Source organism: Trachemys scripta, chromosome 4 (assembly GCF_013100865.1).
Source record: "Trachemys scripta elegans isolate TJP31775 chromosome 4, CAS_Tse_1.0, whole genome shotgun sequence".
Lineage (NCBI taxonomy): Eukaryota > Metazoa > Chordata > Testudines > Emydidae > Trachemys > Trachemys scripta.
Window position 1 is genome coordinate 61,552,234 of NC_048301.1, and position 25,818 is coordinate 61,578,051.

Below are 25,818 nucleotides of genomic sequence, written 5' to 3' on the forward strand. Positions count from 1 at the left end.
TAAGTGGCTGGCGTAACAAGTGGATGCAGTGGTAAGGGGATGGAGACCAAGAAGCAGTGAAAGGAGGAAGACCTCACAGCGAAGCTTTTATGGGAAGATTTTAAGAATTAGAGAATCCCTTATGAGCCAGATATTTCCTGTTCCTTTTTTTCATGTACTGAAATTGTAATTCTCTATTTGTAGTGTCACAATAAAGATCGTAATATCATAGAGCCTGATTCTTTTGCATGGCTAGGAAGAAATGCAGCAGAAAGTTGTAAATCTTGAATAAAACATAATTTTTTAATAATGTAAAGCCTGTTCATGACAACAATAAAGTGAATGGCCATGTTTTGAAATGTTTCAGTACATATACAAGGTGCTCTTTAACAACATTGGGTCCTTAATTTTTGCTAAATTGACTACTGCAGCACCGCATGCAGGGCAAAGAGGGAACCTGTTGAGATTTTGACCTGCAAGTTTTTATTTGCAGCTGCTCGACCCTCACCTGGTGGTGTGTTCACACAGTTTGTGATGAGTAAAGTTGGAGCTCTGCAGCAGAAGATTCCTGGAGTTAGCACACCCCAACCCCTGACAGGGCCACAGAAGTTCAATGTCAGGCCTACACCAATAATGGTCGTCACTCCAATGGTTCCCTCAAGGCCATCTCCAGTTTACTGCACTGTCTCTCCTCCCGTCACTGCAACTACCACCACCTCTCCAGTTGCTTTAGAAAGTGTTACCACTTCATCTGCTGTGACCACTACTGGCCATACAAGAGCTAATGAATCTACTCACTCTCCTCCTGGCATTGCCATTACTGGTGCTTCTGGAACATCTGAAACCAGCGCCTGTACTACTGTCTCACCCACTACCCCTACAGCCACTGTGAACGTAACAAAAGCAACTGGAATGACTACACCAGTAGCGACCATATCATTTCCTAAATCTGTAGTAACTACACCAACCATTAATCATCCTGTTCCTACCACCACCTCATCCCCAGTTGTGGTGACAACAACTGCAGTCACATCCATGGTGACCACTCCACCCTCGTCTGTTGGTTCTGTTCCTATTATACTCTCTGGAATTAATACAAGTCCTTCACTGAATCCAAGACCAGGTAAGGTTCAGGCAGTACTGGCTAATTGTTGCCGGAAACACCGGTTGCATCAGAATTGAAATAAGTCTGCAACTGTATAGTTCCATCAGAGAGAAAATAGTGGGTCAAGGCAGCTCAGCGGAGTGGGATATGGAGCCTTCATTTCTTAAGTTTCTGCTTTGAATTCAGGTCAGGTTGTTAGTAAACAGAAACTGTAGCCATGTGATGATTGTTCGCTGGGTAATAGGAAATGAGTTGGTGGTTTCAGTCCATTTCCTAGATGATAAATGTCTTATCACAAAACCATCACTACAGCAGTTGTCTCTAATTGGTATACTCATTGGTAATCTTGGTACAAAGGCCAAGAACTAGGCACGGAAGCAGATAATTACCCTCTCAGTCCATGATTCTTCCGTGTGGTTGAGGAGATTATTGACAGAGTAGAGTGGAGAAGATTGTACTGCTCTGGTCCATGCTATATGTGTTTTGTGGATAAATGGAGGATGTTGAAATTACATGTTATAAAATAGTTTTTAAAGGGATATTGTTAGTTGAAGAATGACACTTCTGTCTGAAAACATCTTACCTATTTTGGTACAAGTAAAACCAAATGATTTATGTGATTGTTTCTGTCAAGGAGTATTGTGAATCCTATTGTGAATCCTATTTTTGTACTAACTTTTCAGAAGATGGTTCTTCTCAGACTACAACTGCAAGCCCCCAAGGGCTGTCTTCTGGAACAGAGAAGCGTGGGGGACCCCGATTACTGCTGATTCCAGTGCATCAAGGTTCTCCTGCTTTACGACCCCTCCATAATGTGCAGCTTGCTCAGGGACATAGGATGATCCTGCAGCCTCTCAGGAGCCCCGGTGGGGTAAACCTATTTAGACATCCCAATGGACAGATCATCCAGCTTGTTCCACTGCATCAGCTCCGAGCTGCTGGCACCCAATCCAACATTCAGCCAGTAATGTTCCGCAATCCAGGTACAAAGTCTTCGCCATTCGTTCCTGATTCTTCAGTGTATTGTTCGGGGGTAAATCTTGTAGCAGATGAGCTTTCCTTTGTCATGTGCCCCTTTTTCCACTGGCAGTGAAAGTAATTGCATAGAACTAGTACAGGACACTAGGATTATTTGTGTTTTGAGATTTCACTACCACACTGCCAAGAAAAAAATGCCCATAATGTGTCTTGCTTGTGTAGGTTGGGAGAGTAAAGTATAATCATTCAGATATGATGTGATGTAGGATGAAATATCACTTGTCTTAAATTGAAAAAGTGTTGTCGGTACTTCCCTTACCCAAAATTTAGAAATTTTGTGCGCTAGGTAAAGACTTTTTTATGTCTAGCAAAGGGTCAATATACTATCTCAGCATTATTTTAAGGAAATCAGATTGATCACTTTGGTGAGTACAAATCTGACCATTTGCCACTAGCCAAAATTGTTTTGACAAAAAATGGCTTTTTAGATTAAATGAAAAATTTTGTGAAAAATTAATTTAATTAAATTTCAGAACTGTTAATTTTGTTTTGGTGAGGAAAATTACACTATTTTACATTTTAAAGAAGAGAAAGAGGGACAAGTAAAGAAAAAAGTGAGTGTTCCTTCCCACCACCACCACCAAAATGAAATGAAATATTTTAAATTTGAATTGTTTTGAAATTTTCTGACAACATTTGTAAAGGAAAGAAAGTTAGTTTATTTTGAATTGTTTTTATGAAAACTTTCTCACAAGTTCTAATAACCACCTTTTCAACACATTGATGAAACTTGTGCATTAACTGCCAAAATATGGAAGAGAGTGTCATTTGTGGAAATCTTATGGTAGCATACCTCTTATGTAGCACTAGTTATTATATTGAAATTCTGTGGTTTAGTACTTTGTTATATTATAATCCTTAGAAGAAGATCTGTCTGCTTTAATTTATATAACATCAAATACTAGAATCTGAAGGAGTGATTCTAGGAAATATTGATTGTGTTTCACCTCTCTCATAGGTTCTGTTGTAGGAATCCGGTTGCCTGGGCCTTCTAAGCCTCCTGAGACACCTGTATCACCTATGTCCTCCACTTCTGTTACTTCGGTTTCCCCTGCCAAAAACCCAGCAGTACAAACGGTTGGATCCAAGTTTGCACCTACAGCTAATTTGGTCACTCAAGCATCATCCATCCTTCCATCAGCACCCAGTTTTGTGTCACAAGCAGGCACCCTGACTCTGAGGATCTCTCCTCCAGGAGCAAGCAGCATTGCAGGTCAGACAGGCTCTGAATCTAAAATAATGTGCAACTCAGGTGGTCAACCAACTAATGCTGCCAGTCTCATACCCCTTCAGTCTGGCAGTTTTGCCTTGCTTCAGCTCCCAGGACAGAAGTCTGTCCCAAACTCTATTCTTCATCATGTTGCATCCCTCCAGATAAAGAAAGATTCCCAGAATGTAAGCCAAAAGGATGAGTCTAGTCCTACTAAGCAGCAAGCACCTGAGAAGGCTTCACATTCAGAAGATGTAGAAGTCATGGAGTCAGAGGTCACAGTGTCAGATAGCAAACAAGAGGAAAATGAATTGCCATCAGATCAGTCAAATAGTACTGATAAGTCTGCAGCTGATGTGATCCTATCTGACAGAAACTTCACTGCCTCAGAGATGACGGAGAAGGATCCAGAGATGCTGGAGGATTACACAGATGACATTCCCAGCTTCCAGCATGATGTTTCTGCAGATGTCATATCATCAGACCACTCATACATCAGTGAGAAGCCAATCAGTGAGAAAAACAAAGTGATCACTGAAAAGAAAGAGGACTCTGTACATTCTGAAGAAGTATTGGAGGAAGTTTCAGATAACTCAGGGACTATTTCAGAATTACTAGGTCAAGCAGTAGTTGCTCCTGCAAATACTGCATATCCAGAGAGTCCCAGGGAGCAGGAAGAGACGGCACTGTTAAAGAGCCATGTGGAGGAGTACACGAGCACTGTAGAAGCAGAGAGTCCAGATACTGAACAGGAGGGAAATGCACAGCCACAGAAAAAAGGGGAAGAGAAGGTGAATGCTGCACAGTCACAGAGTCCACAGGAAAAGCAAGAGATTTCTGCACAGCTGGAAAGCAAAGACGAGCAGCAGGAAGGGACCCAACCACTTCAGAACCAAAAAGAGCTCCAGGAGAGCATTGCACGGCCTGAGGTCAAAAGGAAGGAATGTGAGGACTCTGTAGAGGCAGAGAACATAATGGAGGAACGGGAAAATAAATCTGGTATCATTTATACCAAGGAACATGGTAATAATTCAGGGGAGATGCATGTGGAAAATACAGATGAGTGTAAAAGAAATCTAGATATCCAGGAAAAACTTAATGCTCCTAACCAAGAACAAGGCACCACTGGTTTTCAGAAGGAAAGTGACAATGCTAAGGATAACTCAAGTCATGTCAACAGTTCTTGGAGCACAATATCTAGTAAGACAACTGATTTAGACAACAAAAGTAACACTGAGAGAGAGAACAAAGTTGAGAAATCTGTTAAAGGTTATTTCCTGACCCCAGAACAGAGATCACAAGAACCCAAACACCACAAAAAGGGTTATACTCCTACTGTTGATATTACCATTGATGATGTGGAAGAGGAGGAGGAGGAAGATGATGAAAAAACTGATGATTCTGCTGATGAGATGCTGGATGGAGCTTCTGATTTCCAGAGTGAAGAGGAAGTGGATGTGGAAAAATTGGTGAGTATCTATCTCTTTTTAAAACTAAAAATTCTCCGATTTTTGAAAGATAAATGACTTAAAAATTCAACAAACTAATCATGTGTCCAGGCACAATAGGCACCTAGAAGGCTCACTGGTAGTTAATGCACTGGTCTTCTGCTACTTCAGAAGACCTGGATACGGGTCTCAAGTGAGAATATTTTTGGTTTCATTCTAGTTATGCAAACTCCTGACATAACTTGGCACTATTAGTGGCATTTCTTCTGTTTGAGAAAGTCACAGGACTGGAAATAGAGTTGTCTGTTTCACAGATCAGGATTGAGATGAATTGGCAGAGCTCTGGTATGAATATTGCTCATTGCTAGGGCTCTACCAAATTCACGGTCCATTTTGATCAGTTTCATGGCCAGAGGATTTTAAAATTGGTCAATTTAGCATTTTCAGATGTTTACATCTGAAACTTCAGTGTTGTAATTGGGGAGGAGGGGTCCTAACCCAAAAGGAGGTCGTGGGGGGTTGCAAAGCTGATGTAGGGGGGGTCATGGAATTGCCACCCTCTTTCTGTGCAGCTGAAGGCAGCAGCCATGGCACTTCCTGCAGCTGGGGGAGATTCCCAGAGGTGGAGGTGGGTCTGATCTCCCCTGTGCTGCTGGGAGCCTTCAGAGCTGGCAGCAGCCACAGAGCTTCCTGCAGCTGGGGGGAGGTACCCGAAGGTGGGTCTGATCTCCCCCTGAGAGCAGCCTTGCAGAGGAAGAGGAAGTCCTGTCCCTCCCCAGCCCAGCAGACTAGCAGCTGGAGCCTGGTGAATGGTAGGAGCCCCTGGCCAGGGTGCCCCCAGCCCTGCTCCCAGTCTCTAATAGCTAGATTTCACGGGGGAGGTCTGATTTTACAGTCCATGTCATGTTTTTCATGGCCATGAATTTAGTAGGGTCATACTCATTGCCTTACCTCACAGTATATAGTTTCAGGCTAATTCTGTTTGTCACCTTAGAACATTAGAAATTTTAGGATAGTGAAAAAAACATCTGGCCCAACATGCCAGACCTTTTGAATTCCATTTTAATTTCATCTTCCTGCCTTTCCACCATATCCCTTGGTCCGTTCTAGAAACAAGTGTTAAGTAGTTTTTGAACCCCTCCTTTAGTGTTAATTGTCTTCCCTAGTATGTTATTTCATGTCCATGAAAGAGTTCTGCCCAAGTTTCCAAGTTGTTTAGATAGCTTAGTACTTTTGTACTCTTACTAGGTTATAAATAGCATCTGTCAATTTTATCAAACCTTTTTAAATTTTTTGTCTTACTGTGAGAATAATCCCAGCTCCTTTTACATCTCTTCATTATTTGGTTTATCACACATATTATCTTCCATTTATATTGTCCTACACTAAAGCTTGTAGTACCCTCCCTGTGGAACGGTGCTCAATACTGCATTATAGTGTTCCTGAGGTGGTCTTACAAGTGCACTATACTGTAACTGCATCCCTCAAACTGTTAATACAGCCTAGTATCCTGTTGGTCTTTTGTACTGTTGCTGTGCACTGGAACATGATGATTTCAGTGATTGCCAATAGTCTTTTCAGTTGACAGTAGAGGACTTTCCTATTGCTAAAATCAATGGGTGTTTCATTTGGCACATGTTAGCTAGATTGGTGATTTGCTCTCTGTCACCTAAACTATCCAGATTCATTAGAATTTAATTTTAATTTTTTTCTCCTTTCTCATTTTGCCTCCAAGTTTAGTTTATTGTACAAAGCTGGAGATCTTGTTTTCAGCTTTCATTCAAATTACTTGCATATATATTAAAATATCCCTAAAACCAAACCTTGACATTGTTTTTCAGAGATGTACTGATATATGAAGTGGGTATGTGGAGGAGTGGGTGTTTTTGTTTATTTTGATTTTATTTTTTGTTGTGTTTTGGGAGGAAGTTGTGGGGGAATTTAAAACCAAAAAAGAGCTAGCATCCAGATATTTAGCTTCATTATGATACAGTTGTGCTATATCATTTTCCAAAGTCTTTTTTACTGTTTTATTATGATGTGACTGCCATCACTGCATAATTGAGGTTACAGCTGAGTTTTAAATATAAGCCTGATTTTGTGTTCTTTTCCCCAAAGAACACTGCAACAAAGTAATATCTGCTTCCAGATTTATGTTAGATCTAGGGGCAATTCTATAACATTTGAAATGACTTGGGCAGTGAGTTCTTGGATCATGGTACCTAAGACATAGAACTCTTAAACACAGTTTCAAAAGCCTTCCATTAAAAAAAGCCTTTTTATTATTTAAAAAAAAAAAAAAGAGAGAGAGAGAGAAATAAAATTGTTTACTGGATTCCCCTAGCTGATATCTGGTGGTCATAACCAGGTTTTAGTCTGCTATTGTCAAATTACAAAAGCTTTTAACATTTTTCATTAGTTATCTTATAGATTCATAGATTATAGGACTGGAAGGGACCTCGAGAGGTCATCGAGTCCAGTCCCCTGCCCGCATGGCAGGACCAAATACTGTCTAGACCATCCCTGATAGACATTTATCTAACCTATTCTTAAATATCTCCAGAGACGGAGATTCCACAACCTCCCTAGGCAATTTGTTCCAGTGTTTAACCACCCTGACAGTTAGGAACTTTTTCCTAATGTCCAACCTAGACCTCCCTTGCTGCAGTTTAAACCCATTGTTTCTGGTTCTATCCTTAGAGGCTAAGGTGAACAAGTTCTCTCCCTCCTCCTTATGACACCCTTTTAGATACCTGAAAACTGCTATCATGTCCCCTCTCAGTCTTCTCTTTTCCAAACTAAACAAACCCAATTCTTTCAGCCTTCCTTCATAGGTCATGTTCTCAAGACCTTTAATCATTCTTGTTGCTCTTCTTTGGACCCTTTCCAATTTCTCCACATCTTTTTTAAAATGTGGCGCCCAGAACTGGACACAATACTCCAGCTGAGGCCTAACCAGAGCAGAGTAGAGCGGAAGAATGACTTCTCGTGTCTTGCTCACAACACACCTGTTAATACATCCCAGAATCATGTTTGCTTTTTTTGCAACAGCATCACACTGTTGACTCATATTTAGCTTGTGGTCCACTATAACCCCTAGATCCCTTTCTGCCGTACTCCTTCCTAGACAGTCTTTTCCCATTCTGTATGTGTGAAATTGATTTTTCCTTCCTAAGTGGAGCACTTTGCATTTGTCTGTGTTAAACTTCATCCTGTTTAACTCAGACCATTTCTCCAATTTGTCCAGATCATTTTGAATTATGACCCTGTCCTCCAAAGTAGTTGCAATCCCTCCCAGTTTGGTATCATCCGCAAACTTAATAAGCGTACTTTCTATGCCAATATCTAAGTCGTTGATGAAGATATTGAACAGAGCCGGTCCCAAAACAGACCCCTGCGGTACCCCACTTGTTACGCCTTTCTTGCTCGAGACTGTCTGCTCCAGTAAGCTTAGTTTAGCATGGCAAATGCCTACTGAGAACTAAACTTTAAATAAATAAATATCTACCCTTTTTTCTTACCCTGTGAGGTCTACTTCTGTAATCTGGTCACTAGGGAGGCTTGTCAATTGGTGGAACAAAGGGAATGTTTCCATCAAAGGCTGAGGGCAAGTCTACACTACCACGCTACATCAGTGCAGCTGCGTCACTGTAGCGCATCTGGTGAAGAAGTGCTATGCCAATGGAAGAGCACTTTCCCGTCAGTATAATTACTCCACTTCAGCGAGAAACATAAGCTATGTCGGCAGGAGATGCTCTCCCTCCAGCATTGCTCTAGTGTGGATAGCGTGAAACTTGCATTGCTTGGGAGGCTTTTTCACACCCGAGCGACGTAAGTTAGATAAACTTAACTGTTAGCATAGACCTGCCCTCTCAGAAGGAGTCCAAGAAACCTCATTGGGGTCTTTTGGGGGGTTTTCCTTACTATTTAACCTAAGGAGGTGATCAGGAGAATGCCTATGTGCAAAGCCCACTTCCAGTCCTCCCCTCCCTGCAGAACTCATGGGGTCCTCTGGTTCAGTCCACCTATAGTTCATCCATAGGGAACCCCGCTGCTGCAAACCCACAAGAGGTATGCTGGGTGGAGAAGGAAGGAGACGGGAAGCACTGACATTTCGCTTTCTCTTCTTATATGTCTAAACTTGCACCAGAGTGCACACTCTGTATCTGGACCACTGCAACTGACAGCTCCCCATGCCCTTCAGTAAGTCACTTGCTCCACCATATCTTCATACACCCTCGCCTTCCAGAGATCCATTCTTCCCCCATGAACCACACACTAGGCACCTAGTGGTTTGTAGTTGTGGCAGTGCTCAGGAGTAATTCATAGGGGATTTGCTAGAGCTTCACCTCGGATGCCCTTCACGCTGTAGATCCCAGCAGCGTGATTCCCCTCTGACAGACTGTAGGTTTGGTGAATGAGACAGGGAGGAGAGGGTGTTTTTTTGCATTCTTTTCTTGCACCACTGAGGTGATCCTGTGTGTCCCCCTTGCCACCCCTACATCTCTTTGGCCTGGTCTACACTAACCCCCCAATTCGAACTAAGGTACTCAACTTCAGCTACGTGAATAACGTAGCTGAAATTGACGTACCTTAGTTCGAACTTACCGCGGTCCAGACGCGGTAGGCAGGCTCCCCCGTCAACTCCGCGTACTCTTCGCGCCGAACAGGATTACCGGAGTCAACGGGGAGCACTTCTGGGTTCAATTTATCGCGTCCAGACAAGACGCGATAAATCGAACCCAGAAGTTCGATTGCCTGCCGCCGAACAAGCGCGTAAGTATAGACAAGCCCTTTGCTAATAATTGTCCCTCCAGTTATGAATCTCAGGTAAGGGACAAGGAGGAAAAAGTTTTCTAGAATTCATGGGAGGGAGGCCATGTGGACATAGGGGAAACTAAAGTTCTTCTAGTATGTGTTAATGTGGATCCCAACATGGGAGCGCATGTACGAAATCAGTGTTTTTTGAATAGCGGTGTCCGTCAGGGCCATGCATGTGCTCTCTGCCTCCTTGCCCGCATACAAGTGCATAAAGCATGGAGTGGCTGTGACCCTGCCTCAGTTCTTTCTTACTATCCATGGCAGCAAAATGGAACCTGGCTCCCTAGTTTTTTACTCCGGGTAAAACTCTTAATGCTTTTTTCAGCATCTTCAGAAATCTTCTGATCTACTGATATACAACCACCTTGAACCTCCTCAACTTGTCTAGACTGATTACTGATGGTCAGATATTGCTCCCATCCCCATACACCCCTCCAAAAGAGCTCCTCAACATAGCTGATCGAAACTTGCATGCTTCAAGTCCTTTCTGTCCTGTGGTGGACGAATTCCTTTGAAAGATGGACAAAGCAGTTGTCTCTTCTGTTTAGAAGAGGCCAAACTACCTTAACTGTACTCATATAGCAACATCTTGGAAAAAAATCATATAAACATACTACTTTATCTGTCCATAATTAAGACCTTTCATTTTTATCAGAGGCCACAAAAACTAGAATCCCAGTTTAATTGCATAGTTGTTCGATCAGGGTGGATTTGATTTAAATTATGATTTAAAAGAAGTCTCGATTTAATCATGGATTTCTACATAAAAGTGCATTCTTGTTGGTTATTATAACCTTAATACATATTCTTCACAACTCAGAGATAGATGTAGGTTTCATTTTTAGAAGGTACACATGATACATTTTTAAACAGTGATTTATTTTGAAAACTTTTCAGATTAGTTTTACAGCTATATCAGAAGATGAATGATTGTTTTGGTTATTTCATTTACCAAAGGTAATTGAAGCAGATAGTTCACCTCCCAAAGACTTCATAAATATCTCCAATTCAACAGGTTAATCATTAATATTTGGAGGATTTTCTTGCCATGCTGTATTAGGACGAGAACATCACCAGACAGACATTTAAATTGTTTTATTTAACTAAAACAACAACGTTACGTATTCTGGATTTTTTTCTTCAACAGCAAACATATAATATTTTAACAAAACAAGCATATGTATTTTTGAGTTTAGTTAGACATTCAAGTTTTTTTAAAATCAAGTTTGTTTTTGTTTAAATTATTTTTAACTAAAATAGTTAAATGAAATATTAAAAAAAACCAACAAATTAAATCAACTATGTCAACATGAGAAACTTTAAATATTGGCTTCTGCAGCTAACTCAGTCATCTTCACCTTCATTTCCTTGTTTGTTCATAATCTGGAAAAGAAAAACAAGCTTTTCTGCTTTTTCAGGTCCCAAACAATTTCTCAATTTGGAATGAATTAGTCCAAAGAAAGAAAATATTCTTACTATACCGGCAGAAGAAACTACCGCTGTTAAAAGTGAGATTATCACTTCAACAGTCTCTGAATCCAAGTGCTTAAGTGACTTCCACCAATTCATTGGTGTGACTTTCTTTAAAACCGCATCAGCAAACATATTTCTTGAATGGTTCACCTTTAGCTCTGAAGTTTATTATAGTTGACATTATGGAGGGATGATTGCGGGATGCCCATGTCATAGTCAACTCCTCTTCTTCAGCAGTTAAGATTTGATCGTGGTACCGAGTATTGAGAATATTTGCAAGAAAATGAGCTGGAGATAGTGCTTGTCCCATTTGTTTTTTTAATGCTTGTAATTTAACTCTGTCATTGCATATTTCTCTTTTTAAGATCTCACTCAGTTCCTTCCAAATTTCTACGGCGTCAGCAATAAAACAGCTATTTATCTGCATTTTGTTCAAGGCTACAGAAACAGGCTTCAGGGTACTCAGCATGTGTTCTGTAAGGAAGATATTCCCTTCTTCTGTTGTCACACAAGCACATACAACAGGATCATTGTGGACATTGCTCCACCCATCAAGACTCAGGTTAACAATTTTACCCTCTAGACCAGTGGTTCCCAAACTGGGGTTCGCAGAACGTTACAGGGGGTTCGCAAGAAAAAATTCATTAATGGCGGCCAGAGGACCCCGGCATTGGAGGCAGCAGGTGGGACCTGGTTGCAGGGCAGACAATCAGAGCCCCAGGGAAAGCAGGGCCGGGCAGTTGGGGCCGGCAGCCCAAGCCCTGCCCCCGTCAGTGGGGGAGCTGGCAGTGCGAACCCCAGCGCTCCGGCAGGGCTGGCAGCCCCGAGCCCCTTGAGAGTGGGGCCGGGCAGTTGGGGCTGGCAGCCCGAGCCCTGCCCCTGTCAGCGGGGGAGCCGGCAGCCCAAGCCCCAGGAAAAGCGGGGCCGGACAGTTGGGGCCGGCAGCTCGAGCCCTGACCCCCGTCAGTGGGGAAGCCGGCAGCCTGAATCCTAGCGCTCCGGCAGGGCTGGCAGCCCTGAGCCCCTTGAGTGCAGGGCCGGGCAGTTGGGGCTGGCAGCTTGAGCCCTGACCCCCGTTAGTGGAGCAGCCGGCAACCTGAACCCCAGCGCTCCAGCAGAGCTGGCAGCCCCGAGCCCCAGGGAGAGCGGGGCCAGGCAGTTGGGGCCAGCAGCCCAAGCCCCAGCGGTCAGCGGGACCTGCAGCACAAGCTCAGTGGAGCTCAGTTGACGGGGAGGTCAGTGGGGTTCAGCAGCAGGAGCCCCAGGGAGTGTGGATCCAGCCCTGGCGCGGGGCCAGTAGCCTGAGCTCTGTGGCGGGCAGGGTGGCAGCTGAGACCCCCAGACCTACAGGTGGCAGCTCGGACTCCTGTCTTTGTCAGACAGGGGAAGTTGGCATGGAGGACAGAGTTAGCAGGAGCAATGCTGTACGCGGCGGGTGGTCCAAGCTAATTTGTCCCTCGCAGGACACCCTCCTAGGGAGAAACCTCGTGGCGGAAGAAAAGCTGTTTGGTAGCCAAACTAGCCGGAAGCACATTGTAGCCAGTGTAGCAATGTTAAGGTGCCTCTGTAATTGTCATTCTCTCTGGAGTGCTGTTTTGCTTCAGTGAGACTTGAGTGAATCTTCTCATTTTCTAGTTTGTTGGTTGTTAGCAGTCTCTCTATGTTGTTTTTATTAGAACTTTTGTACACAAGTTCAATGGATAAGTGGCTGAAAAAGGAAAGTGTAAAGACGCAAGAATCAGCTAGTGTTTCCTCAAGTCCACACTGTGGAAAATCTACTGATGGAAAGTCTAATGATCATGATGGTCCTGGAAAGTCACTTACAAAGAAAAGAAAATATGATGATGATTATATAAAATATGGCTTTACATGCATTGGTGATCAAGAATGTCCAAAACCACTGTGTGTGATTTGTGGTGATGTTCTAGCAAACAGCAGCCTCAAACCTTCTCTACTTTGGCACCATTTAGACCAAAAATGAGTTGGGGGCGGGGTTTGCAAGGTTATTGTAGGGGGGTTGTGGTACTGCTACCCCTACTTTTGTGCTGCTGCCTACAGAGCTGGACCATCACTGAGAACAGCCTAGCTCCATCCTCTTTGAAACCCCCCTTCAGGTAATTGAAGGCTGCTATCAAATCCCCCCTCACTCTTCTGCAGACTAAATAACCCTAGTTCCCTCAGCCTCTCCTCGTAAGTCATGTGCCCCAGTCCCCTAATAATTTTTGTTGCCCTCCGCTGGACTCTCTCCAATTTGTCCACATCCCTTCTGTGGGGGGCGGGGTGTCAATACTGGACTCCAGGTATGGCCTCACCAGCAGCACTCCAGGTGTGGCCCCACCAGTGCTGAATAGAGGGGAATAATCACTTCACTCGATCTGCTGGCAATGGTCCTACTAATACAGCCCAATAGGCTATTGGCCTTCTTGGCAGCGAGGGCACACTGCTGACTCATATCCAGCTTCTCATCCACTGTAATCCGCAGGTCCTTTTCTGCAGAACTGCTGCTTAGCCAGTCGGTCCCCAGCTTGTAGCAGTGCATGGGATTCTTCAATCCTAAATGCAGGACTCTGCACTTATCCTTGTTGAACCTCATCAGATTTCTTTTGGCCCAGTTCTCCAATTTGTCTAGGTCACTCTGGACCTTATCCCTACCCTCCAGTGTATCTGTCTCTCCCCCCAGTTTAGTGTCATCTGCGAATTTGCTGAGGGTGCAATTAATCCCATCATCCAGATCATTGATAAAGATGCAAAACCAGCCACAGGACCGACCCCCGGGCACTCCGCTTGATACCGGCTGCCAGCTAGACATCAAACCATTGATCACTACTCATTGAGCCCAACAATCTAGCCAGCTTTTTATCCACCATGTAGTCCATTTATCCAATCCATACTTTTTTAACTTGCTGGCAAGAATACTGTTAGAGACCATATCAAACGCTTTGCTAAAGTCAAGATATATCACATCCGCCTCTTTCCCCATATTCACAGAGCCAATCAGGTTGAATCAGTCAGCAGCCGCCACTTTCCAGCTGCCCAGCATTGAAGGCAGCAGTGCACAAGTAAGGGTGGCATGGTATGGCATTGCCACCCTTACTTCTGTGCTGCTGCCCGCGGGGCACTGCCTTCAGAGCTGGGCATCCGGCCAATAGCTACTGTTCTCCGCCTGCTCAGCTCTGAAGGCAGCGCAGAAGTAAGGGTGGCAATACCATGCCCCCCCCCCCAAAATAACCTTGTGACCTCCCTGCAACTCCCATTTGGGTCAGGACCCCCAGTTTGAGAAACACTGGTCTCCCCATGAAATCTGTATAGTATAGGATAAAAGCGCACAAAAGACCAGATTTCATTGGGAGAGACCAGATTTCACGGTCTGTGACAAGCTTTTCATGGCCATGAATTTGGTAGGGCCCTATTTATGGCCATGCACACACAGGTTACAAATTCCTGATTATACAAATAGCATACTGAAAGCATTCATTTTCCACTATTCAATAAAAGCCCAATCCTGCCAGATGCTGAATACCCTGCTCCTCATGGAAAGATGCTTAGGACTTCATAGAATAGGGCCATATTATTTCATGTAGCATTCAGTTATCTAAGTGTCATCAACACAGAACTAGTGTTTTCTATATATAAATTTCATATGCTCAGATCAAGCTGTCAGAACACGTACATGAAAAGAGCAAAAGTTATGTGGTGATAGATAATCACACATGGTAGGGAAGAATCAGTGTATGGAACCAATGTGATACATAGTGCATGTTTTTTGCAGAGACAGATGGTGCTAAGTAGTTTAATTCTTTTTAACGTTCTTGAAAAGTAGCATGCAGTCAGCCCGCTGATGTGTGTCTGCACTCTTCACTCACCTTCATGTTTTATTGGTGGTGGGTTTTTTGTGGGATAGGAGGCTCTAATGTTTTGGATACTTGCTATAACTTTCACTGTGTCGGGGGCGGGGAATGCAAAACATAATTAGGGTATTCTGTTTATTTTACTCTGTTCCAACTTGAAAAACTTCAGTCTATGACTACACTTTCTTTTTGTTCTTAGACTGAGTGTACTTGTCTTTTAAAATTCTAAAGTGAGAGGCAAAAGCAGATAAAACTGGGTTATTTCTCTCTCTTTCCTTCTCCATACTCTCTCAGGTGTTCTCCCTCAACAATCTAACCCCTCTCTCTACTCTTCTTTTTATTGTCTCCCTCTCAAATGAGAGGGCTCTCTTGTACTCCTTCCCTATCTCCACCATCAGAACCTTCAGCAGTCAATGACTGTCAAGGTGCTCCTGTTCTGTTTCTCTTAGTGTGGAGCAGCTTTTAGGCTTCAGGCCAGGGAATCTCTGTTCAGCCTCTTCTCCATGTGACTCAGGTAGGAGGATGTAGCAGCAAAGTAAGGAGGGCAGAAAATGGGATGAGGGATGGAGGTTCTCATGGTGATGGTGCTATTGTATGCTGTAACTAACTAAACCTAAGAATTCCTATCTGATTGTACTTCCTAGTCGCCACAGAGACTTGTTCTTCTCTGATACAGTACTCCTAGACACTCCTTTTTTTTTTTTTTTTTCCCCCTCTCTCTTTGGGGAAACTGGTCAGTCCTGGAGATTTAAAACACATCTGCCTGTTAAACCTGTTTTGTATTCATTTCCCCTCTTAATTTCATGATTCTTTACTGTAACCATTAATCTCTGCCAACGTACATTAATCAGATGATTCTTGAAAAACAGTTCAGTACATAAGCTAAACTTTCATTATATGTCACCTCATTAATATATGTTAAGACTGTCATTAGATTGGATTCAGATGTCTTGAACCATTCTGGCTATCCTTAATCAAACTGCAAGGTGAGATTTTCTTGCACCACATTCTATAAGATGTATCCCCGCTACAAACGTTAAGTTTCTTGTTCTGGTTTTCTTGATCCTCGCATCCCTTTTTGAAGACATTTCCCTGCAGCATAACAGTTGTGCTTAAATAAGTCCTTGCTGCTTGCTTTGGAGAACCCATCTATCTCCTTGCCATCTAGAATCACAATGATGTTCTTTCTGTTGAAATTGGGAAAGCTGTAGAAAATATTTTAGTAGCCAGGAGGGTGGTCAGTTTGGATTCACCATACATGTCAGGAGAAGGGATGAGGGAGTAGAGTGCCATTTATAGCATTAATTGCAGCTCCATTATGGGAAAGAATTCCCCCCCCCCCCCAACTTGTTTATACCTAGATTATTTTGGACCTTTGTTGCATGTGCAAAAAATATCAGTTCACTACCAGTGTGTCTTTTCATAACTGTATATGTTAAACAGGGCTAGTTTTCTTTTTTCTTTTCTGCAGCCCAGGGTCTCCCACAGTTCTGTTCCGGATGGGCTGTGCCTCCTCTCTGAAGATACCATAGGTGGTTCAGCACTGTTGGTAAGCTATGGCACTTAGCAGTATCTTCTTGTGAAGCCCATCAGAAATTCTTTATCTGGCAAGTGGATCAAGTTGGTGGTTCAGTGTCTCCTAACCCCATTTTTTTAACTGTAATGTTTATTCTTTTTTCATGCAGTAGTGAGTTCTTTTCAATTTAAATCTCCTCTCCCTAGCTGAGGAATCACTGGAGCATTGAGGCTCTAACTCTGTGGGTCCTCCCAGTTGAGTACTTCTATAAAGGTCTCTTTGTGGGCCCCACCACAGCATCAGAGAAACCCTGCAAGTATTGAGCCAAGTCTAAGGGGTGATTACAGCTTTTCAAAAGCATCAGAGGCTGCTACCAGCCAACCCTTGCTCTGCCAGGCACAGGGATTTGATACTATGGCTGATCTGGAGATTAGCTTTCGACCAGCCAGACGTCCCCTCCTTCGGTTTCTCGCCCCATTGTCTCGCACTCTGTCTCTCTGGAGTCAGGATATTCCCCCTTCGTGGCTTGAGGTGCTCCTTCTTCGCAGCATGGCCCTCTGGCCAGGTCACTGTAGTTTTCTCCCTCCAGGATATCAAAGTCCCACTGGATGAATTGTCTCAGGCAGTCTTCTGATCCACTGCCCAAACTGTGTCACTTCCCCAGAGGCTGATGGGGAACCCGGGCCTATCTCTACTCTACTCTGGGTTGCAGCTCAGGGGGATTCTATCTCTAGCAACCATAGTCTACCCAATGTCAGACTATGTTGCTGTTTCCCTGGGCTCCTTCCTACTTCCTTCCCTATTTTCGGGCCTCCCTCTGGGTTACCAGTGAAACTTCCTCTGTTCCCTGCAGCTCCTTCACCCTCGCTCTGGTTCTTGCCAGAGTCTGTATTCCCAGGCAGTATCCCAGGGTATACTCTGACCTAGAACTCCTCCTTGTCTCTTGCCAATTCCCCTCATCTCTAGGGAATGACTGCAGAGTTCCTTCCTGCAGCCCTTGTTGCTCTCTGCTTCCTGGTACTAAGTCAGCTTGCCCCTGCCCAGCGGGGCTGCTTCATCCATTAGGCCTTATCAGCCCTGACTGTTCTCCAGGTGCAGCCTTTCATGGGGTTAATTGGCCCTTTTTAACCTACTTAAGCCTGTTATGAGGTGGACACCCCGTCACAATCTTGTTATGTTCATTACATGTTTAGGACCCCAAAATTGCTGCAGGTAAGACATTAAAATAGTGTGCTGGTTGGTATACTAAGCATTGAGGACATAATCCCAGAGGGAATCCAGGCTCCCTCTGCAAGGTTCCTAACGGCATTGTGAGTAGAAAGCAACTGAGAAAATGTGCAGAGCACCATCTTAGTCTTCATAGAATATATTTATCAAACTCTACAAAGTAGGTTTTCGGTCTTCTGTGGAGGGCATCCATTGGTAGGAGGGTGTTGCATATTTTGTTCAGACACATTTTGTACTGGAGGGGAGATATGGGGGTTCTGTTTCTTCTGGTGGTTGTTTTTTCCCCTTCTTTCCTCCCTATACCATAGTTTGACTGCTTGGTGCTTCCCATTGGGAGAAGCTGAGCTGCAGAAGGGGGGAAAAATTGTTAATAACTTCCTTTCTACCCTCAATGTCTCCTACAGTTCGATCCTCCTTGGTACAATAATGTCCCGTTGGGAGTTTTTTATTCAGCTTTGGGACAACTTTTGTGATGGGACTGCGTGAGGGGGCATATCCAAGTACCATAGCCTAGAAATAGTGCTGACCAGCCTCCGATGTCTCCAGAAAGGAGGCAAAGCCTGTGCATCACAGAACTGTGGGAGATGCTGCTAGTAGAAGGGAAATTATCAGCTAAGAAATTCTTTCATTTTTTCCTTTCATAAATTGAACCACTTTTTAAATCCCCATAATCTGAGGTTTCACTGAAGAAATTATATGATTGACAATTGGAAGTATTGCATTGCAAGCATCAAGAGGTAGTGTAATTAATAAATGATGGTCTGGTTGCTTTGTGCTGCTGCATCTCAAGTTTGCTGATTAAATGCGTAGCTTAGCTTCATCCATGGCCAATTGCCAATATCTTGAGATTTAGTACAACATTTTAATTTTCTTTCCTACTTATCAGTAGCAAGAATTTCTTAAAGCACATGTATAGCTCTGCATATTCTGAGTAATAAGACGTGAATAATAAGTAGCAAGATGGTGACGTAAAACGCGAGAACTAGTTATTACAGGCCTCACTTTTCTGTTGTAATAAGTGCACATTACCTCTTTTAGTCCATCTGTGGGCTGCTATTTTTTGTAATTAAATGTCTGCGTTGGTTTCAGGTAAGTATACAATTCACAGAAGAGAGGAAGCAGCTCAGAATAAAGAAGGACAGGACAGACCGAAGGAAAGAGACAGAAGAGAAGAGCAGGAAGAGAGAGTGATCTAGGGATGGTTCGGTGTATTTGAGTGAAATAAAGTTTAGAATGGAGGCATGATTATAGTTTATCCCATTAAGAGAAAGAGTGTTGTAGTGTATAAGTAAACTATTGATCATAAATACAAAAAATAAAGACTTTTTTTTTTTTTTTTTTTTTTTTGCAAATTGTTTGTTTGTTTTTATATGACACTAATTACATGGCTGCCACATCAAATTTCACTATTCCAGCCCTTTAACTATTGGGCCAAAGACTTTCATCTCTGCAGCTGGTGTTCTTGGGGTTTTTTTTAAGGTTACTGAGGAAATTTGGAGATGACCATATTATTGGGAGTATTTTTTAAAATCCCATCGTCCATGGGAATTTTCATTATTAAAAACAGCTGTAGGAAAACATTTTAAAGTGAACCTAATTGATTTTTCAACGGGACTTAAGCAGCTTAGACACTTTGAGAACTTTTACTTATAACATGAACACAGTCTCTTCTTGGAGGGTGAAGGGTGACCCTGCTATGCATTTACTTCCACAATCCTTCAGTAGTGAGCTTCTCTGTGCCTGACAGCACCAGCAGACTTATGTGTCCTTTAATTTTCATCCTAGCACATTTTAAAGGGACACTGGCAATTTGCATTTTTTAAATAGACAAATTTAAAAAAATTCAAGTTTTCTGACAAAGCACCTTTTAAATAGTATGTTGTTTAAAAAAATTGTTATGTCTTTTTCTTTTCGGTGTTGATATTTATTTTGGGGGGTCTTCCGGTGTGTACCCGACATAGTTGGAGTCCACCCATGTTCCTACCCTCCTTATTTTCTTAATGAGCCTGCCTGCTAACTACACCTCTACCTCGATATAATGCTGTCCTCGGGGGCCAAAAAATCTTACTGTGTTATATCGAACTTGCTTTGATCCGCCGGTGTGCGCAGCCCCGCCTCCACGGAGCACTGGTTTACCATGTTATATCCGAATTCGTGTTATATCGGGTCGAGTTATATCTGGGTAGAGGTGTGTTTGGTTTCATTTTTACTGCATCTGTCACTGGTTAAACATCCTCTTGCCTGGCATGGAGAAGACCACGGGCACAAGCTGCTTCTGCAGCAGTGTATGAGATTGGTGATAACATGCTAGTGGCAGGAGAGAGAAGAGCAGTGGATTATCAATGAGTAAAACTGACCATGTATTAAGTGCTGTTAAATTCATAAAGTAAACAGACAAACACAGTCTCTCTAATCTCTGCCAGTTACAGTAATCTTTGGTATTTCCAACAATCTTCAAAACTTAGATTGCAATATAACATTAGGAAACCAATCTTGAGTTTGGAGTGAAACAAAATGTTTGGCCTGAGCTATGGTGCAGAATTCATGCTTGCTTTTTAAAAAATGAACTATTTCAGAATGACGGTGAGTACAGTGAGAATGATGAGCCTGTGGACATTGAGACCGTGGAGGAGCTTTCAGAGAAGATTAACATTGCCCGTCTGAAGGCCACAGCTTCCAGTATCGGATCTTCCAAACAGAAGTAAGCATCTTTTGTACCAACCAAGAGATCTAAAGTTCTGTTTTACTAGTGAATTGGCATGAAAATGAACTGGTTAAACGAGAGGTTTTAAGAAATTGTAAGACAAAGTAAGGCCCCAATCCTGTAGTCAGATTTCCCAGTGCAGTGGGACGCCGCATTGACTGACTCGGGGTCCATTCCAGTCTTATGAGCACTTTATCTTAACAAGGCCAACGATCTGTCTAATTAGTTACTGAAAATAAGCAGAAATGTCTGAGGTGGTTAGTTTGTTTTTTGCAGCCCCTTTTCTGCTGATCCTCTGCCCTCACTAGTAGATATACTGCTGTAGCTGAGGGATTGCCAGTTAGTTTCAGGCTGTGACATTTTGTTGTCTTAGGCTCCATTCCTACAGAAAGAACAGAGCAGGGCATCGTTGACTTCATTGAGAGACCAAAACCTTAGTGAACAAACTGTTTTATCTACTTTTAAAAACCACCTTGGTTTGTTCATTCGTTGTTGCTGCTGTTACTTTTAAATGCAAAGCACAGACCAAAAAAAGCTCTTTGACGGTGTATAAAGGTGGCCTCAGATGTTTTCCTTTATTTCTTCTGGTTTGCTACATTAGGAATATCAGATCCTGAGTTCCCTCTGTTTGCTGAAGGATTTTGGCAAGATCTTTGAAGAACCTGGATGGTGGTATCGCACATCTCAAAACATTTCCTTTCCTCCTTTGAGAGGTACGGCTTATGTTTCAGCCTCAGACAATGATGTGACCATTCTCTCTAAACATTGCCAAAATCTTTCAGTAAAAACGGGGAAGTGAAGATATGGTATTACTAAATGTGAATATTTCTAATGTTTAAAAAAATCTTAAGAGTAGATATTTGGGGTCTATATTTTTGTGTCATAAGATAGTAGTAATAAGCCAGAAATACTGATTTTGCCCTATAGTCCACCTGTAGCCTATGCATTACTGAGATTGCTACTGGCAGACATTGGTAGATTTTAGAAGTATACCCTTGCCATTTTGCCCTACAAGGTCATTTTACAGTTTTGAAACAGATTTGTCTAAAGTCTGTGGTGTCCAAAATGGAGGCCACTCTTGGAGCAGCGCTGGCAGCAGTATACCACCTCCATCGAGTTGCAAGGAAAATTCATTTCAAGGGATAAGCATGGAGAATTCTAAGGCTGTTGGGAATGTAGTTAATGAGAATAGAGTACATGAAATGAATAATGTTGGGAAAAACTTCATGCATCTCTTCCAGGCACCGTATTCATAATCCTTCGGATGAGAAGGTGGCAGACAAGTCTACTAAGGTATATATTTACTCTTCTTTTTCCTCTTTGTATCAAACTGGGTAGGGGGCTAATTCCAAAGCTCATTAATTTTAACAGAGACTGCCATTTACTTCAATGGCCTTTGGATCAGGGCTTAAATTTGAACAGTAAGAAATAACTGTCTTCGTTGCCATTGCATCTTATTAACTCTTAAGATGTCTTAGATTTTCTGTTTCTGGCACGTGTAATTTGCAGTGAAAATGCATATCATGTATCAAATTGAGAATTATGTTTTTTGTGTCTGGGATTGGAGTATAGGGCTTATAAACACACTGCTGCTTGTCAAAAGGAAACCGGATTGCTGAAAGTGATAGCTTAGTTTAAATGGCCTACACTTTGGCAAAATTAAAGTGATCTGATAAAGCTCTTTTGATCTAAAGACCATTGAACTCAAAAAGAGTCTTTTCATAGACTCAAAATCACCTCAAAAATTTAGACTAACTTCCTATTGTTTGAAGAGGCCTGTAAGGAGTACAGTACTGCTTCACAGGTTAAAATAATAGAATATATACTGCACCTGTCAGAGTAACAAAATAACAGACCTACCAACCTAGAGTGGAGAGAGGAGTAATTCATGCCTGAGCATGATGGATATCTGCCTTTGTGGCAGCTGATTTAATCAGAGACTGCTTTGTGATGCATTTTTAATTTAGTTGTAATCATAGAATGAAGTGATTAGTATCTTAAATTTAATTTGCTTATTAACTCCCCCCCACAATCTTATCTAAAGTGCCTTCTTGTCCCCTTCCATCCATATTCACTCACCTAAATATGAATGAAATTGGCTTAACTGCAAGGAAAATTAATATGTTTTGTTTGATTTGATGGTTTACAAGGTTTACTGTTTTTTTGCAAGGTTAGACAAAGGTTAGGTTTTGGGGAGATGAGGTTACAGGTGTGTTATATAATATTAAAGTCAAGCCTTGTATTGCACAGTGTCTGTCTTATGTGAAGATATATAATGTATCCATACATGAAAAGCTGTTATCTTCTGAATGCCTCTGAGTGGAAAGGTTGCTGGACCTTCATCTTCATTGGTGACTCTGATATTCTGGCCCCCTTTCATTATATTCCACACATCCTGTAGTGTTTTATGCTTTCACGAATCTTCAGATTTCATGAAGATCTTGTAGCTAACAGCAGAGTTTTATTCAGTAGTGATGTGACTCACATAGAAATGTGTCTTAATGACTCTGTAAATCAGGCTTGCATTTTTTCCCCTTGAGTTAGTTTTTGATTTGAAATAGTCACATGGTTTCTTTTCCAACAGAAACCCCAATTCTGGAACAGAAAACAGAAGAATGAGGCAGAGGCCTTTGCTCATTACCGCCAAACACACACGGCAAATGAACGCCGACGTCGCAATGAAATGAGGGATCTTTTTGAAAAGCTGAAAAGAGCTCTGGGACTACATAGCCTTCCCAAGGTCTCCAAGTGCTACATCCTCAAACAGGTAGGCATTTTACAGCCCAAGCTCATCTGGAGAAAAATCCCTTTAATGTGGGGCAAAACTGACATCAGGTCTTAGAGACAGTGTAGTGATATGAAAAATATTTTAGTGGTGAGTGTAGAAATTCTGTTCACCTGAGTGCAATTATTTCATAATGGGGAGAAGTGGGTTAATTCAAGAGCAAATTTTTAGGGTTGTGAATTTAACTCTGGAAAGTAACTGCCAGTGTGCCTTGGCAATTTTAAATTGTACAACCAGACAGTTTTGATAAATAATGAAGACCCATCTCTTTAATGTAAGAAGAGAGAGCCCTTCGTGAAATATTTTATTTCAGCATAGCATTTAGGTACAAAATTGTAAATGAAAGGAAACAAACAGCACATAATGAAGAGCCATAAATAATTATGCTCATCTGTACATTGCATTCCTAGGGCTGTGTCAATTACCTGCTAGACATAGATTTATGGAAAATAGATCCTGTCAAACTAACTTGATATCTTTTTTTGATGTTTTGGTTGATAAAGATAAGAGGGTTGTAATATATGTACACTTCTGCAAAGGCGTTTGATTTGGTACTACAGGACATTTTGATTAAAAAAATGAGAAATGTAAAATGAATATGGCATACATTAAATGAATTAAAAGCTGGCTAACGGATACAAATCAAAATGTAATCGTAAGTAGGGACTCATCATCAAATGGCCGTGTTTCTAGGGGGGTCCTGCAGGGATGGGTTCTTAGCCCTGTGTTGTTTAACATTTTTATTAATGATCTGGAGGAAAACATAAAATCATCACTGATGAGGATTGCAGGTAAGACAAACATTGGGGAGTGGTAAATAATGAAAAGGACATGTCACTGCTACAGAGTGATCTGGATCGCTTGGCAAACTGGGCACAAGCAAATAATATGCAGTATGATAGTGCTAAATGTAAATGTTTTCATCTAGTAACAAAGAATGTAGGCCATACTTACAGGATGGGGAACTCTATCCTGGGAAGCAGTGACTGGAAAAGATTTGGAAGTCACGGTAGATAATCTGCTGAACATTAGCTCCCAGTGTGATACTGTGGCCAAAGAGCTAATACGATCCTTGGATGCATAAGTGGGAAATCTGAAATAGGCTAGCAAGGTTATTTTACCTCTGTATTTGGCACCAGTGAAAGTGCTGCTTGAATAGTGTGTCCAGTTCTGGTGTCCACAGTTCAAGAAGGATGTTGATAAATTGGACAGGGTTCAGAGAGGAGCCATGAAAACGATTAAAGGATTAGAAAATGTGCTTTATAATGATAGACTGACGAAAGCTTAATCTATTTAATTTAACAAAGAGAAGGTTAAGGGGTGACTTGATTACAGTGTAAAGTACCTGCATGGTACAAATATTTAATATTGGGTTCTTCAGTCTAGCAGAGAAAAGTATATCATGATCCAATGACTGGAAGGTGAAGCAAGATGAATTCAGACTGGAAATACAGTATAAATTTTAACATCGAGAGTAATTAGTCACTGGAACAATTTACCAAGGATCGTGATGGATTCTCCATCATTGACAATTTTTACATCAAGAGTGGGTGTTTTTTTGAAATACATGATCTAGGAATTATTTTGGGGCAGTTTGGTAGCTTTTGTTATACAGGTTAGACTAGATGTGACACTAGATGTGCATAAACATGAATTGGAAGAAACCAACATTCATCCTATTTCAATTGCATTCAGAGAAACATTACAACATGGTGACTGAACTGTCTTCTGTCTCCCGATTTCTTAAAATAATGATGGAAAATGTCTGTAGGGAGACTTTCAAAATGCCTTTTTGACTGAGAAAGGAGAACTACTTATTTCTGTTTTGTATGCATTAGCTTGGTCTCTAAACTGGTATTCTGACATGCTTTAGGCCTACGAAGAGATCCAGGGGTTGACTGATCAGGCAGATAAACTGATTGGGCAGAAGAACTTACTGACTCGCAAACAAGACATTCTGATCCGTAAAGTATCCACACTTTCAGGTGAGGTAGTTTACGGGGACATAGTGGTTGGAATAGTGAAAGAAAGGACTTGAGGGAGTGGGGTGGCCACTAGTGGATATATGCAGACGTGGTAGAACGTGCAGATATGAGATTTAGGGTCAGTTCCTCAAAGGTACATAGGTGCCTAACTCCCATAAAATACCTTTGAGAATCTGGCCCATAGATTCTAAGAAAGAAGACTGATTTTGGGATTGGGGTGCATTTGTGATAATATAAGGTACAGTGCCATAAACACAGAAAAGGAAGCATTTATTTCTTCAAGCAGTAAGGGCCAAAGATTCTAAAGTGGATCTTCAGCTCATCTGCAGCTTTTGAGGACAGAATTCAGACCTGTCAATCACTGGCTTAGGGAAACAACCCTGCTGCTGAAGAGACCCGCTACTTTTGTTTCACCTCCACAGGTAAAGGAAGTGTGGACATACCTTCCTGTTGCAGAGCTTTAGGATCTTAGTATCCAGTGCACTGGGAATATCCAGAGAGAAGAATATTTCACTTCCTCCAGAAGTAGTTTTGTCCAAGGAGCCTTTCTCCTATATCCTCAACAGCAACACAGGGCTTCAACTTTGGACATCAGTCTGGTGCTAATTCCTTTCATGACATCCTTGCAACCTTCCAAAGGATCTGTCCCTATACTATTGCTCTGTCTACTAGCTTTTAT

At 42.1% G+C, this 25,818-nt stretch overlaps 1 protein-coding gene across 8 annotated transcripts in view; it reads left to right on the top strand.

Moving 5' to 3' along the window:
- Window positions 1–25,818, top strand: part of MGA (MAX dimerization protein MGA) — an 85,891-nt gene that overhangs the window by 51,043 nt on the left and 9,030 nt on the right. For 4 of the 8 annotated variants that reach the window (XM_034769127.1, XM_034769126.1, XM_034769131.1 and 1 more), the window contains 8 exons: window positions 473–1,102; window positions 1,768–2,067; window positions 3,081–4,801; window positions 16,394–16,471; window positions 20,242–20,366; window positions 21,611–21,662; window positions 22,954–23,136; window positions 25,028–25,139. In XM_034769127.1, coding sequence (XP_034625018.1) covers window positions 473–1,102; window positions 1,768–2,067; window positions 3,081–4,801; window positions 16,394–16,471; window positions 20,242–20,366; window positions 21,611–21,662; window positions 22,954–23,136; window positions 25,028–25,139 — 3,201 coding nt within the window. The remainder of the gene's footprint in view (window positions 1–472; window positions 1,103–1,767; window positions 2,068–3,080; window positions 4,802–16,393; window positions 16,472–20,241; window positions 20,367–21,610; window positions 21,663–22,953; window positions 23,137–25,027; window positions 25,140–25,818) is intronic. The other 4 variants (XM_034769129.1, XM_034769130.1, XM_034769134.1 and 1 more) reach the window with 4 other exon arrangements.